A 15,897-nucleotide genomic window follows, 5' to 3' on the forward strand; every position below is an offset into this window, starting at 1 on the left:
GATACGTATAAATTCTTTTTCGACGGAAGCACGTGAGAAATCTATACAAACTTAATCCAAAATGAATAATATTACACTATTATCTGACTCGAAAAGATGTAAAAATCATTATCTACCATAAAAGGTGAAAAGTGAAAACCCACTCACCAAATTGATATTTTTATCCTATGATAAATTTGAAAATTTTTATCTAAATTTCATAAACAAAGGCTGAATTACAAGTTCCTACTCAATTATTTGCAATGTATTTTACGAAAAATACATGTGGTCCATTAACTTTTCATATAATTTGGGGTCTCTAGCTAATTATTGAGATTCTAACCCATAGTACAATGTGGTCTTTGTCACGCGTGGAGTCATATTTTGTACACTTTGCTTATTATTTTTAAAGTAATTTGCTGTTTGTTTTCTCACATTCTTTATTGACTTTTATATTATTCATTTACTTTTAACGATTCACATTCTAATTTATTTTTTTAATTTTTTGCAAAACGTAAAAGCTAGAATAAAATAGGAAATTATATATAAAGAAAAATAAAAAGTAATTTAATTTTATTTAAAAAAATTTAAAATCATGGATTGTTTATTAGAAGACCAAAACAATCAATTATGATATTGGTAACAAATACTTTAATTATATTATTACTATATTTTAAAATCAATTATATGTTATTATTTCACCTTAAAATAACCGGAGGAGATTATCATAAGAAAATGAGATACGACGGTTGAAATATCCTTTCATGGAATAAGATTCATAAATTTTTTATTCAAACGTAAAAATAAAAAAGATCAAATAAAAAAAGAGATTCTCTCTAAATAAGTCTTACACAAATTTAAGTATAAATTAGTGGAGCTTATATGAATCAAATAAAAGAAAATAATCTTTTTTGAAGGTGTCGGCAAGCTAGGTGAGATAACTAAAGTTCCATGCGCCACAATTACCTTGCATTTAGCACGTTTTCATTTATTTTGCGTGTTTACCTAAAGTCATGTTTTCAATAAATTAACACGAATCAATTACTTAATTTTTGTATGTTAGCCAAATACATATTTTCAAAGTTAATAGTGTCATTTATGCATCAGTCTAAAGTGACAAATATTAAAGAACATTCTTTTTTATAGGGACGACGTATAAATAGGAATAAAAACCACCTCAAAAACATTCATTCCCTTGGGCCTTGGTTATGACCATAGATAATTGAGTCATGAAAATTTTTGTTTCGCATTGTCAAGAAAAAGGCAGTTTTGATTACTATATTGACAGCTAATTAATATATGTGGATTCGATCGAGTAACATACTCCATATAGGAACACAGTAAGAGTAGAAGAAATTTAATGATAAGTTGAGTCAAAATCTAAGATAAATTTGTGAATATTTCTGGAATAATTTTATATTGAGAGGGTGTGTACATGAAGGCGCATCAACATACCTTCAATTGTCAACAAGATCATGAAAAGTTGGGTTAACTTCAAGTTGAGCTGCAAACTTCTCAAGGATCTCCTTCAGAAAAAACAAGAATTCGTCCTTCTTTGATGTTTTTGCATCAGTGCTTCCATTCTCTACAGCACCTAATACGGTCTCGTATAGAAGAATCACCACTTCATCATTCAGAGGTGGCAAGCCCAATGATGCTCCATTTTTCTCGAGATAGTGTCGAATGACATCTTTTGTACTTAGACCGTCTTTCTCTTCCTCCTGCATTATCTTATCTACTGTCTCGCTTAGTTGCTTTTCATCAGTCAAAATCTGCACATCATGACCAGTTGAACAGATTAGAAAAACAGGGTAGAAAGAAAGAAAGAAAGATTTCAGCTTAGGTACGATAAAATGAGTCAAGTAGCAACCATTCTCAATTTGGAACCATTATTGATCTTGATTTTCTGCAACACAACCATAGGGTTCTCAGCAAGAACATCTGCCAGCTCCTGAAGCACAGGTTGAAGTAAATGTGCGAATTGGGCTTGCCCCAATTCATCCTCTCCTTCAGCTCCATGTTTCTTTAAAATGTCACTTAGTAGAGGAAACTCTGCTCAACAACAAAGTTAGAATTTAGCATAGAAATAGGCTGTCAATGAAATTTGATTGAGCAACACAGAAATCAGCTGCCAAAGCTAGGATTCCAATCTTTCAGATTGGACTAAAAAGGGAATCAAGTCATATAAGATGGAACAAAAGGGATAAGCTCAAATGACAATGAAACAGTTAGTAGTTTTCAGAAAAACTAATAATATCATGCTATTAGACTCTTTAGCCAAACACTGACGACAAAAAATGATCTAGATAAAAGATTCTTATTCAGATCATATAGCTCACATGCTTCTCACTTAAACTCTTTGAATCTCTAGTCAAGTGCAATAAACACTATGAAACCTCAAGACAAAAATATATGTTATAGGAGAAAAAAACACGATTTATATGTATAAAATGGTGCCCGGTCCATAGAAGGGTGAAATATATAACTACCCTTTCATTTGACTTTTGAATAGTTGATGAATTGAATTGTAGCTAACTTCTCAATGGGTTATGCATTGAAATTATAATATTAATCATTAAAAATAATAAGAAGAAATATAAGAAGAATATGGACATAGATATCAATTTCTTATGGTTAAACTCAAACATTACCAAATCAACTAGTTTTATTTGCATATGGAGTTATCTCTACCATGGAGATAATTACGACTTATATTTAAACTGTAGCTAAGCTTGGTATCTCTATCCTTGCCAGTATTATGAAATCAAATGAAACTTTAAGATTCAGAGACAGGATTATATGATTAAGCTTGAATCTGTGCACAGGATAACAACTGCAGAATGAAGGGCGTCTTGGATTGAACGTGAAGCTGCTAACGCCTAACGTTATGGTTATGGGTGATATATAAGAGGACAACAGTGAGAAGCAGAGAAAACAAAGAAATACCTGATCTTTTTATTAAAAAAAACTATTTTGAAACCAAATTCAATGGGTGGGTAAGTTTTTCACTCTTGATGTCAAAGAGTTTTGTTTCCATATAAATAAAAGTTAAAAAGGGCAAAAAGGTTAAAAGATGTATGTTGAGGAATGAGGATTACTGCTGCATTTTCTCCTAAGAAATATTATTTGCATATGCTGAAACATATAATGTCAAATGAAGATACATATGAAAAAGGGGTTCTGAGAAAAGCTTCATCATTTGAATGCATTTAATTTTTTGTATTAAGTCATTTGAACACCTTCAAATTTCAACGATATCTAGCAATGATAGAGAATGAACGATCTTATGGGATTACACTCGATATATGTTGTTGTTGCTAGAGAGTGAATGGTGTTTTGGTGCTCTTTATTGGGGAGTAGTGGAGCAAACCTGAAAGAGGTGGGATTCCCATTTCGACACCCATGTGAAAAAGAGCATCCTGTATTTGATTTCTTTTGATCTTTCCTCTATCTTCTGTGTCTAAATCTGTGAAAAGATTCTCAGCCAACATTGCAAAGTCATCTTCATCTTCCAAAAACAGTTGAAGAGTTTTTCCATCCAAAATTGCAATGACTATAGGATCATCTGAACATGGATATAAAGAAATCAGTATGTTTTTCATTTCATCAAATAAAATTGGATCACTGATCCAATGAACAGAGAGACAAGTCTGGCACTTAAATATCCAACCCAGCATAGAAGCATACAAGAGGACAGCAACGAGGCAATGACATACATAGCCAATTTAGAAAAGAGCATTTCATATAGTCAATGTTTGAGCATCTTAATTTTTCATAAATTGCAAGGCCATTCAAGACATTATCCTCTTTCTGAGATTGCAATGTTTAGTTCAACTTCATCCAAAAATAAAAGAATTGCGATGTTTAGTTCAACTTCATCCTAAAATAAAAGAATGGCAATGTTTAGTTCAAAGAGAACTACTTAGTTCTTTTAACAGTTACTTGACTTAGCTCTCCATAGGAAGCAGCTTTCTAAATTGCAACTACTTGAAAGGTTACTTTCCAGTCCATTTAGAAGTTTAGGTAGTCTTAGACTCTTGGCGCATCTTTGGGAATTTGGATCCATCAAAATCAATTTTTTAGAACTATGTAACACAAGACATCTGATCAATCTGTCTTCAGTGAGATTTGGAATATCAAAGAGTGATATCTAATGCATTTTGTACTCTACATCAATTGAGCTTATTATCACTTGATTTCGGATTTCCTATCTCATCTTAACTAGCAAAATACCAATCAACAACATCTCAATCGCAAACTAGCTGGGGATGACTATATGAATCATCTGTTAAAGCGCATATCATTCCAATACTTAGGAGTTCCAAAAAACTTGAGATTCTCAAATCTTACATTTGGATACCCATATATGTACAGAATTATTTCTTTCCCCCTTAAATAATAAATAGAGTTAAACAAGGCAAAAAAAGATTCTCCGCTGAGGCCAAGGTTTTGGTGAGTAGAGCAAGACTTCATAATTGCTGTCTCAATAAGTGAATAGACTGAATAGTAGAGTAAGCTGAAGTCATACAACTTACAAGACACAAGCAAATTAATTATAGCCAGCCTTGGTCTTGGGGGTAACAAGTTGAGAAAGCATTAAATGTCCCCTCACCGCAACTGTTACTAAGAAAACATGCATGAAGAATGATTAAGTAAGAGCTATCCAAATGCCAGTATCACCTAAAATTTCCATATCTAAGAAATTGTTGATAATTAATCTGATCATCTTATTGGTCAAGCAAAACCAAAATATCTCCTCTTCAATGTCATCCTCATTGTGCATCTTTAAAATGTGATACTTGATCTTCAATCACGCGTAATTAGTAATTACATAGAACACTTCTCGTCAGATTCCTTATCCATCATACTTGAAACTAGCTACAGACGCGGAACCAAAAAATTGTCATATTTCACTTTCTAGTCACAAATTCATTGCCAAAAAAAGGTTCACAAATTCTATTACTCTATTTTTATCGAGACAAATGTACAAATGTATGTCCACTTCACCTTGACTGGTACATTGAACCCGAGCAATGACATTCAACAATTATTAGTATTTCTTTCTTAAAAATCTGATCAATAAGTTTTGAATTTCAACGAAAACATATATATATATATATAAAAGAAACGCACAGTAGAATAAAAACATGCTTTCTTCAACTAAAGTGAAAATGACCTAAAAATTATGTAACGGAGGGAGTCACTGAGATTCCGATTTGACAAATATAACAAGCATCTAAATTATTCTCCCCGGTAGTTTGATCTTCCGGTAAATTACCAATAATTTCATGCTAGTACATTATATGAGTACTTCTGTACAAGTCAACACACTCACCTTGGAGTTCATTCGCAATAGCGTCGACGTATTTCCGAAGCACAGACAAGGCGTTTTCACGATCGAGCTTTTCACGGCGGAATTCAAGGTCATCGGAGACGCCGATGCGTTTAAGAGCGGCGGACTTGAGCGTATCCGGCAATGAGAAGCCGAAGAGTGATTCTGAAACTTTAGATTCTGCGACATCAAGAAGCTGAGCACCGGTGACTGAACTGTCGACCGGCGACGGTAACGATAGATCAACGGCTCTGAGCTGTGTTCCGTCCAAAATCGTCAATCCTCCGTCCGACATTTTCCTTTTAATGTGAGAAAGGAAGTCTTGAATTGGCGGAGAGTATAAGAAACGAAAACGCGTAGTAACGTACCGTTGTTTGACTTAAAAGGCAAATAGGCTTATGACTTTTTTTCCAAGTTTGACTAAGTACTATTATTTTTAATTAACTTCTTTTTGATGTCCAAAATATCTTAATCAAAATAAATTTTCTCTATTTCTTCACTCTGTATTCTTATTTTTTCCCCCTTTATACATATGTTTCTAAATAAAATTGTAAGTGTATTTTAATGGAAACTTACGTAAATGTGCTATAATAAAAAAATATTTATCATTTATATTAATAATATTTTTTTCATATATAATACAAATTATATTACAAAAAACAATTTATTATTCACATATAATGCAAGTTTTAATGATGGATAATACATTTATCACACATTTTAATAGACTTATAATACAATGTAACTATTTTTTATCAAACAAACACAATGTATTTCAAAAACAATTATAATTCAAATATATTGCATAAATAATTCATTTTTAATACATATTACAGATTTATCACAGTATTGATATAAATGATAATAAACAAAAAATATCGCTAAAAAATTAGTAATTATTTTTTAAAATATATTAATTCATGTAATTTTTTCTATTTTTAATCAATCTAACAAATATACTTAGCTTGCTAAAAAGAAAATCCAGATCATCGTAGTTTATCATCAATTTCAACACTTTTATTTAAAGACGTAGTTATTTATTTATAAAATTAATTTCAACACTATAAAATATTTTTCTAACACTTAAACTTATCAGTTAATTATAATTAATTAATTTAACAGACTCTAAATATACATAATAGTATATATTTAAGCGAAAATTGTAGTATAAAGTTGCAAAGTATTAATTCAAAATAAATGATAATACCACAATTTTATTTTATCCTAATTCATAGCAAACAATTTGCCACTCGCCTCTTTCCCCATAGATCTCGCCAGCCGTTCTCTTTCGCCTCTCTCTTTTTATACAAACACAAATGTATAAATTGTGTTTGTATTTGTATAAAGTGACAGAAAATTGTATATACACATACAACTACCTAGCTTTTCGTCGTATACATTTATAATTATCTAATACAAAACTTCATTTGCCCAATTCTCTTTTGTCCTTTTCTTTTTCTCGTTTTAAAACAAAAATTATATAAAATACAATGTATAATTTGTGTTGTATAAACGACGCAAGAGATAATTGATATACAAATGTCTTAATACGATTTAATTGTATACAAATTCATTTTTATGCAAATATACAAACAAAATCAGTGATACATATACATTAGTTGCATATATATGATTATCTAAACGATATACATTTATAATTGTTGCGCTTTTTATGCAAATGAGTTGCCTGTAGGCGATTTATACAAATGAAATGCTCTATAACAAACTATATTAACTATAGATCAAATATCAAAATTATAAGTATAGAGCGCTAATGTATCTTTTTATGTTTATTAAATCTAAAATTTACTCATTTAATACATATAACTAGCAGGTTGGTGTCCGAAAAAAATTATGCGCCTTTACATACTAATTGAGCTAGAATGTAGGAAGCCAACTAAATTAAAAGGGCAACTTTCACATATAGCAAACATAAAATTCATATTTGTATGCTATAACAAAGTTTGCATAACTGCGCTACATAGCAAATGTATATATGTATAATTCGCTATACATATACAATTGAAGTGAATTGTATAAAACGAGAAAGATAAAAATTATATACAATTTGAATTGTATAAAACGAGAAAGCGAGAAAGGAAGAATTGAATTGTATAAAACGAGAAAGAGAGAAATTATATACAATTTGATTTGTATAAAACGAGAAAGCGAGAAATTATATACAATTTGAATTTGTATAAAACGAGAAAGAGAAAAAGCCAAAAAGAGACTTGTGCAGGAAATATACGATTGAATCGAATTGTATAAAACGAGAAAGAAAGAAATTATATACAATTTGAATTGTATAAAACGAGAAAGCGAGAAAGGAAGAATTGAATTGTATAAAACGAGAAAGCGAGAAAGGAAGAATTGAATTGTATAAAACGAGAAAGCGAGAAAGGAAGAATTGAATTGTATAAAACGAGAAAGCGAGAAAGGAAGAATTGAATTGTATAAAACGAGAAAGCGAGAAAGGAAGAATTGAATTGTATAAAACGAGAAAGCGAGAAAGGAAGAATTGAATTGTATAAAACGAGAAAGCGAGAAAGGAAGAATTGAATTGTATAAAACGAGAAAGCGAGAAAGGAAGAATTGAATTGTATAAAACGAGAAAGCGAGAAAGGAAGAATTGAATTGTATAAAACGAGAAAGCGAGAAAGGAAGAATTGAATTGTATAAAACGAGAAAGCGAGAAAGGAAGAATTGAATTGTATAAAACGAGAAAGCGAGAAAGGAAGAATTGAATTGTATAAAACGAGAAAGCGAGAAAGGAAGAATTGAATTGTATAAAACGAGAAAGCGAGAAAGGAAGAATTGAATTGTATAAAACGAGAAAGCGAGAAAGGAAGAATTGAATTGTATAAAACGAGAAAGCGAGAAAGGAAGAATTGAATTGTATAAAACGAGAAAGCGAGAAAGGAAGAATTGAATTGTATAAAACGAGAAAGCGAGAAAGGAAGAATTGAATTGTATAAAACGAGAAAGCGAGAAAGGAAGAATTGAATTGTATAAAACGAGAAAGCGAGAAAGGAAGAATTGAATTGTATAAAACGAGAAAGCGAGAAAGGAAGAATTGAATTGTATAAAACGAGAAAGCGAGAAAGGAAGAATTGAATTGTATAAAACGAGAAAGCGAGAAAGGAAGAATTGAATTGTATAAAACGAGAAAGCGAGAAAGGAAGAATTGAATTGTATAAAACGAGAAAGCGAGAAAGGAAGAATTGAATTGTATAAAACGAGAAAGCGAGAAAGGAAGAATTGAATTGTATAAAACGAGAAAGCGAGAAAGGAAGAATTGAATTGTATAAAACGAGAAAGCGAGAAAGGAAGAATTGAATTGTATAAAACGAGAAAGCGAGAAAGGAAGAATTGAATTGTATAAAACGAGAAAGCGAGAAAGGAAGAATTGAATTGTATAAAACGAGAAAGCGAGAAAGGAAGAATTGAATTGTATAAAACGAGAAAGCGAGAAAGGAAGAATTGAATTGTATAAAACGAGAAAGCGAGAAAGGAAGAATTGAATTGTATAAAACGAGAAAGCGAGAAAGGAAGAATTGAATTGTATAAAACGAGAAAGCGAGAAAGGAAGAATTGAATTGTATAAAACGAGAAAGCGAGAAAGGAAGAATTGAATTGTATAAAACGAGAAAGCGAGAAAGGAAGAATTGAATTGTATAAAACGAGAAAGCGAGAAAGGAAGAATTGAATTGTATAAAACGAGAAAGCGAGAAAGGAAGAATTGAATTGTATAAAACGAGAAAGCGAGAAAGGAAGAATTGAATTGTATAAAACGAGAAAGCGAGAAAGGAAGAATTGAATTGTATAAAACGAGAAAGCGAGAAAGGAAGAATTGAATTGTATAAAACGAGAAAGCGAGAAAGGAAGAATTGAATTGTATAAAACGAGAAAGCGAGAAAGGAAGAATTGAATTGTATAAAACGAGAAAGCGAGAAAGGAAGAATTGAATTGTATAAAACGAGAAAGCGAGAAAGGAAGAATTGAATTGTATAAAACGAGAAAGCGAGAAAGGAAGAATTGAATTGTATAAAACGAGAAAGCGAGAAAGGAAGAATTGAATTGTATAAAACGAGAAAGCGAGAAAGGAAGAATTGAATTGTATAAAACGAGAAAGCGAGAAATTATATACAATTTGAATTTGTATAAAACGAGAAAGAGAAAAAGCCAAAAAGAGACTTGTGCAGGAAATATACGATTGAATCGAATTGTATAAAACGAGAAAGAAAGAAATTATATACAATTTGAATTGTATAAAACGAGAAAGACAAAAGAGACTTGGGCAGGGAAATATTTGTATTGTATAATTATAAGTGTATAGGACGAAGATATATGTATTTGTATATATTTATACAAAATTTTCTCGCTTTATACAATTAGAAACATAATTTATACAATTCTATTGTTTAAAGCGAGTGAGACAAGCGACGGGAAGCGAGCGAGAGAGGGAGAGTGGCAAGCAAGAATAAGAGGGAAAGAGGGACTGACAAACAGTTTGTTATAGAACACAAATAAATCAAAGTATAGCTACTATATTTATTTTATATTATTAGTTTGTCATTCTATATAATTACCCCAAATTAAAATCCAATAAGATTTTCAATTCTTAAATTCAAAATACAAGTAAAATTCTCATATGGTCATTTAATAACAAAATTATGTAATTAAATTATCTATGTTAATTTTATATAAATAAAATCACTAAATTTAGTAAAATTGTACAGTGAAAAATCTTTTATCTAAAATACGCTTATATATTTATTTTTTTACAAAAAAAATTATATATCAACTATTCATTATTTTCTTTACTTAAAAGTCTATCCAAATGCACTTTAATTATTTTTCTCTTTAAGTTTATATGAAATAAATATATTTTGACCCAATTAAGTAGGCTAATTTGGATGACCATTAATATAGGTAAATTTGGTGGATTTTACATATACATTTTTTGGGAGTTATATTTCATATTTTGGTGTTTCAACTTAAAACATTTTTTTGAACACTATTTCGATATAGGAATAATATCATATGAGATATGACATAACTATTTACACATTAGATTAATTTATTTTACAATTGAAATAATAAAATTCTTATTTCAAATTTATCTTTAGTAAAATATCAAATAGTAAGGTAAATTTTATCTTAATCTAAATCGTAGGATGAATTTCATCCTAAATCTTAAACGTTAGATAGATTTCATCTTTATCTCAAATTTATCTTTCTAAGGTAATTTTTTTTTTTTTTTTACAATAACTCCAAATTTACAACCCAATTCAAAATCAAAATTATACTTATTTGTCTTCTAAATGAATAATCATAATAATGAAAATTCCTCCTCTTTAGATTTATTTGATGATCACAGTGCAAAAGAGCAACAATTAATTTTGCAAAATATTTGCATGAATAACTATATGTTACAGCATTATTTGCAAGAATATCAAAATATTGAAGTTTCTAGCGTTGAGGAAAAATTGGTAGGGCGTCCCTCCAAAAAAACCCCAAATTATAAATTCCTCTCAAAAACCCTAACTCAACTAGCTGCTCGCTTAACCGTATATCATTCTCCTCAGCCGTCTCTGTAGCTCCCAACGCTCCGCTCAATCAGGTAAGTTTTTGTTATTTTCGGTTAGTTTGACTCTCAAGAAGCGAAATATAATAAGTATTTTGGAACGGTGGGAGTAGAATATGCTTTCAGGTTCAATCAGTAATTATTTTCATTTGACTCTCGAGAAGCGAAATATGTAAGTATTTTGGAACGGTGGGAGTAGAATTTGATTTTAGACTCAATCAGCAATAATTTTTTCATGTATATGACTTAGGTATATTTACTTCTTGCTAATCCGTTATCGGAAACTCTTTGATGGTATATCGAGTGGAAGATTCTTGCGCTAGTAATATACAGTTCTTGAAGTAATTGAATTTACTAGTTGAGTAGTAGTGCCTCTTGGTGCTGTAGTGAAATTTCCGTCTTAGGCTTTTATTGAGTGGGATGTATACGGATCTTAACCCTACTTTTGTGGTTGTTTCGAGTAGACCCTATCTCAAGAAAAATGTTTTTCGGAAAATGGTTGCTAGAATGCTACTGCATATATGATATATAAAATAAAAAAGACAGACTTCATACGGATTTATTTTTTTTAGTATTTTTTGTTTGATCTTTCCAATATTTATGTTATATGGGATGCTTTTTTCATACAGAATGTGCATTGCTTGTCAATTGTGCAGAGACAGTATGGGGAACAGTTTTCCAGTGCTTGCTTTTCTGGTTTCTCATTGAACTGTTTGCGATGTACTTTAATATAGGGAGAAGCAAATCTTGGTGTGTAACTTTTTGAAAAAGTAAATCTTTATATGCATGTTTGAAGAAATTCTATTCAGTATGTAGGTTGGCCTAGTTGTAGTTTATGGCCAAGCGGACAGTTTGGAGTTCCCTTTGATTATGAATTGTGTTAAGACAGAACCTTGCCAATTTTTAAAGGAGCAGAAAAGGGGAAATGATTTTGGTACTTTTAGAAGCTGGGAAATGGTTCTTCTTGTTCCTTTGGTTTACAGAACCAAAAAGAAGTTCTTATTCCATTGAGTTACGTGAAATCATCTTGTTTGGGACCTTCGACCTACCAAAGCCCATCAGAAATGAGTGTCGCTTACAGCGGAAGAATATATTTTGGCTATTCCTCTTCCTTTATTTGTAATGTAAGACCATCCTCGGGGATTGGCTGATGTGTGAAAGAGTAGACCACAAGAAGGATTTGGTATCAGTGACACGAAGAATGTGAAATACGTACTAATACTTCTAACAATTTTTGTGGTGTTTTTTTTTCTGCATATCTTTATATGCTCTACTCGTTTGATTAAAAATGAATGCCCCATGTAGATTGATTCAGCACTCAAATGTTTCATGTAAGGTAATCATGCACGTACAATATGTCCATATGCTTGAAAATCTATCTTCATTGAGTGTTTTATTGGGTGTACACTTCACATCACACACAATATCTGTTTCTTTTTATCGGTCACTAAAATCTGGATTGAGGCGAGGACTGAAATTATGCAGGAGACTATGGATGCTCAAATGCGAGATGCATTATCCCCTCCTCAAGTTAAAGCAACATTTCACCTAGGATCAGAAGCATACTCTGTTGAGGCATGTAAAGGGATTTTATCGGAGCAACTGATATCTATGAAAGAGCAAAGCATGACCATACTAAAGGACTATATCACCAAGCATAATGTTCCAAATGAAGTCCCAGATGAACCAGAAGAATTTTCCTCAGAAGATGATGGTGAAATTCCCGAGCAGCCCCCTGTAAAATCCAAGAAGCGCAAGTAAATCTATTTTCTTCCTCTGCTTATGTCTTTGTAGGTTTTTTTTGTATTTTTATAATGGCTGTTAACACTCTCTTACATGGTGAAAATTGTAGTTGATAGAGATGTGGAATTTATTGCCAGTTGCCATAACTTGAGATCAAGGGAACTCTTTTAGTATTTGTAAGTGTGATGTGAATGCTTGGTGAAAGTTCCCATACTCTTTAATTGGACAATTTTTCTCTAGAATGGCGTCTAACAAAAGGCCCTTTTGTTTGTTCAAGCTTTTTATTTTGAGGAGTGTATTCGTACTTCATATTTTGGTTTTCTAAATGATTGATTAATAGTCACTGCAATGTTATGGTTGTGCATTATTTCTCCATTGCTGTCTCGATTTCACCTGTCTATTATGTGCGAGTAAAATGGTCCTTGCAATATTTTGAAAGAAAAATAACATGTAGTTCTACTGAATATTAGCTAGTTGAGTCTCATCTTTCCGCTAAGAAAGCCAGACTTTCTTTACAAACATGCTTCAGCTACTGAAGTTATAGAAGTTTTGCACATGCTAGAAGCAAAGTATTGTGTGACCTAGCCATAGAGAACACTTTTATACCATTTGGAGTTCACTCAGTGTCTTTGAAACAACTGATGGATACTCATCAGCATCATATGCAGAATTAACCTGGGTATTCTCATATTTCTCTTCATCATCCCATAATACATATGCTTCCTCTCCATGGATAGCGTCATCTCCAATTTGCAACACCCCTTCGTACAACCTAAGAGGCACTATCAACTTGATGAACAGACAGACCAAGCTTGTCATGACAATATTTAGACATACTATGAATCCAACACCAGCTAGTTGAGCTCCCATTTGCCGGAGCCCAGCTAAGGTTCGGCCTGTCTGTAAACCATAGGCTAGGCCAATGTACCTTTCCCATTCAGGTACGAGGTAAAATAGCCTACAGAGCTTTGGCACAGCGAAAAATCCAGTGAGAATACCGCCCGAAATTCCTGCTAGGGCATGGGTATGGAAGACATATAAGGTATCGTCGACATGCANAGGTACGAGGTAAAATAGCCTACAGAGCTTTGGCACAGCGAAAAATCCAGTGAGAATACCGCCCGAAATTCCTGCTAGGGCATGGGTATGGAAGACATATAAGGTATCGTCGACATGCATTAATAGCTTGACCTTCTTGTGAAGGATTGTCATTGTGTACCATGGAACACTTCCTGAAATTAAGCCCATCAGGATGGCCGCCCAACTCTGAACAACTCCTGTAGGTAGAGAATCTACTGGTTAGTCTAGCATGTCGAAATTTATACCCAGTCAGCGCACAGGATGAGAACGTACCTGCACCAGGGGTGATGCAAACAAGGCCGGTGATCATCCCATTAACAGCTCCGATCACAGAGGGTTTGCCAGAAACAGCAATGTCTAGGACCAGCCAAGTAAGGAGGCTGGTGGCGGTGCAGACATGTGTATTCAATATGGCTAAGGAGGCGTCAGTGCTGGCGGTATAAGGTGCTCCTCCATTGAATCCAGTCCAACCCATCCATAGAAGGCCGGCGCCGGCTAACATCATGAGAATGTTGTTTGGTGGAAACCTCTCTCTGTCTTTGTCCAGCCTGGGACCTACCTGTCAATATTAATATTGCCATGCAACATTCCCAAGTTATGATCAGGACAAGAAGATCACCTCAAAGTAAATCTAGAGAGAGTTGAAATAGTAATATTCCACTTTAATGGTTGTACAGAAGGGAAAAGGGTCTTGTGTTAGCTTAATGCTTTCGGGTTTGAGCCCTAGTATGGAGAAAATCTTGTTGGTAGTGCCACTCCACCTGGCCCTGTAGCGCGCGATTAGGATGTAGTCAGTGCTCTACTGGGGAAAGAAGAATAAAAAGAAGAAATTTACCCAATAAGCTGCAGTAAATCCAGCAACACCAGAAGAGAGATGAATAACAAATCCTCCTGCAAAATCAATCACTCCTAATTTGTACAGCCATCCATCTGGGCACCAAATGCTAAATGCACCAATGGTATACGAAAAAGTATGCCACAAAGGTACGAACAACATCCAAGCTATAAAATTCATCCTCCCAAGAAGCGCCCCAGCTATCAAGATTGGCGTAATGGCTGCGAAAACAAACTGAAAAAACACCATTGTTGCTGTGGGGAAGTATCCCAGAAATGCTTGTCTAAGAAGGTACTTCTCGTCCAAGGCGACGGATGGTTTACCCCAGAAGGCCACGAGCTTGTCACCGAATGACATCCGGTAGCCCCATCCAACCCAACATATGAGAACGGAGGCAAAGGCATAGAGTGCCATGAACGCGGAATTAATTGCCCATTTCTTCTTCACCATGCCACCATAGAGAATGACTAAGCCGGGCACACACTGGAGCCCGACTAGGGTGGCAGCTGTGAGCTGCCACGCGTTGTCACCTTTGTTCATCCATCCCGGACTTGCCTCATCTGGTGATAGATTTGAGGGAAGTCCCATTAGTGACGGCGTCCCTTGCATTCAACTACGTACCCAGAACAACAAAGAATGAGATGAGTTTAAATGAAGTAGTATGAATTCATATATCTAATTTCTAAACTCGCTTCGAATTGAGGCGTGGTTGTTGTTGTAGTGAAACAATAATAAGCATGAAAAATTTAAGGTCATGAGTGTATAATATAATGTTGTGCTTATGAAGGATAGTGACTGTCTAAGAAATAAGCAAATGGCTTTCATCGTTAGTTTAATATGAGTATCGTATGTGCTATTTGTGTCTTTTCTTCTAGATGTAAGCGATGCCATTGCCGGCTTCGGTTTGCGAGTTGGCCTGCTCAATTGTTTCAGTATGAACTATTTCAAATATATATATAAAACAAGATTACCGTTAAAAACACATTTAAACGGCAGCTCTTTTGCGAGTTTAACACATTTTCTTTATATTTATGTATTGAAACACACCTAGATGAGTAGATACTCACAAAAATATGATGATTTAAATGTGTTTTTGACCATTAACTATTCTTATATTTAAATATTATTTTTATTTCATTTAAAAGTTTATGTTTCTCTTATATGTCATGTCATGCCATGTCATTAAAGTTACAATTTTATAATAATAGATTTATTCAATTCATCAAACTCATTTAACAAATAATATAATCTTATTATTTTCTTAAAAATATGTTAGTTGTTAAGAAAGAAATTTTCATGCTTAAAGAATATTTTATCATGCTTAAACTTTATACTTTTTGC

At 32.9% G+C, this 15,897-nt stretch overlaps 3 protein-coding genes across 3 annotated transcripts; 1 reads left to right on the plus strand and 2 right to left on the minus strand.

Moving 5' to 3' along the window:
* Positions 1 to 1,246: 1,246 nt before the first annotated feature.
* LOC107009397 lies at positions 1,247 to 5,674 on the minus strand. Its single transcript, XM_015208730.2, has 4 exons — positions 5,315 to 5,674; positions 3,350 to 3,544; positions 1,850 to 2,031; positions 1,247 to 1,751 (listed from the first exon to the last, which is right to left on the minus strand). Exons 1-4 carry the CDS (start codon positions 5,604 to 5,606, stop codon positions 1,437 to 1,439), a joined length of 984 nt encoding a protein of 327 aa, XP_015064216.1. The 5' UTR covers positions 5,607 to 5,674; the 3' UTR covers positions 1,247 to 1,436.
* A 4,963-nt stretch (positions 5,675 to 10,637) lies between these two features.
* Positions 10,638 to 12,925, plus strand: LOC107008053. Its single transcript, XM_015206956.2, has 3 exons — positions 10,638 to 10,934; positions 12,384 to 12,655; positions 12,751 to 12,925. Exons 2-3 carry the CDS (start codon positions 12,390 to 12,392, stop codon positions 12,752 to 12,754), a joined length of 270 nt encoding a protein of 89 aa, XP_015062442.1. The 5' UTR covers positions 10,638 to 10,934; positions 12,384 to 12,389; the 3' UTR covers positions 12,755 to 12,925.
* Positions 12,656 to 15,427, minus strand: LOC107031817 (ammonium transporter 3 member 2-like). Its single transcript, XM_015233294.2, has 4 exons — positions 14,557 to 15,427; positions 13,995 to 14,280; positions 13,720 to 13,918; positions 12,656 to 13,599 (listed from the first exon to the last, which is right to left on the minus strand). The coding sequence occupies exons 1-4, from the start codon at positions 15,163 to 15,165 to the stop codon at positions 13,242 to 13,244; spliced, it is 1,452 nt and encodes a 483-aa protein (XP_015088780.1). The 5' UTR covers positions 15,166 to 15,427; the 3' UTR covers positions 12,656 to 13,241.
* Positions 15,428 to 15,897: the final 470 nt, after the last annotated feature.

This window comes from Solanum pennellii, chromosome 1 (genome assembly GCF_001406875.1).
Source record: "Solanum pennellii chromosome 1, SPENNV200".
Classification (NCBI taxonomy): Eukaryota; Viridiplantae; Streptophyta; class Magnoliopsida; order Solanales; family Solanaceae; genus Solanum; species Solanum pennellii.

What these genes read in the sequence shown, in the direction of transcription:
- LOC107031817 (XM_015233294.2), bottom strand. Translation starts at nt 15,165, where the DNA reads ATGCAAGGGACGCCGTCACTAATGGGACTTCCCTCAAATCTATCACCA. An exon ending in GATTTACTGCAGCTTATTGG is followed by an intron (nt 14,281 to 14,556) that starts GTAAATTTCTTC and finishes TAATATTGACAG; the next exon opens with GTAGGTCCCAGGCTGGACAA. An exon ending in GCTGTGCCAAAGCTCTGTAG is followed by an intron (nt 13,600 to 13,719) that starts GCTATTTTACCT and finishes AAAGCTCTGTAG; the next exon opens with GCTATTTTACCTCGTACCTG.
- LOC107009397 (XM_015208730.2), bottom strand. Translation starts at nt 5,606, where the DNA reads ATGTCGGACGGAGGATTGACGATTTTGGACGGAACACAGCTCAGAGCC. An exon ending in GGGAATCCCACCTCTTTCAG is followed by an intron (nt 2,032 to 3,349) that starts GTTTGCTCCACT and finishes GTTGTTGAGCAG; the next exon opens with AGTTTCCTCTACTAAGTGAC. An exon ending in ATGGTTCCAAATTGAGAATG is followed by an intron (nt 1,752 to 1,849) that starts GTTGCTACTTGA and finishes CATGATGTGCAG; the next exon opens with ATTTTGACTGATGAAAAGCA.
- LOC107008053 (XM_015206956.2), top strand. Translation starts at nt 12,390, where the DNA reads ATGGATGCTCAAATGCGAGATGCATTATCCCCTCCTCAAGTTAAAGCA.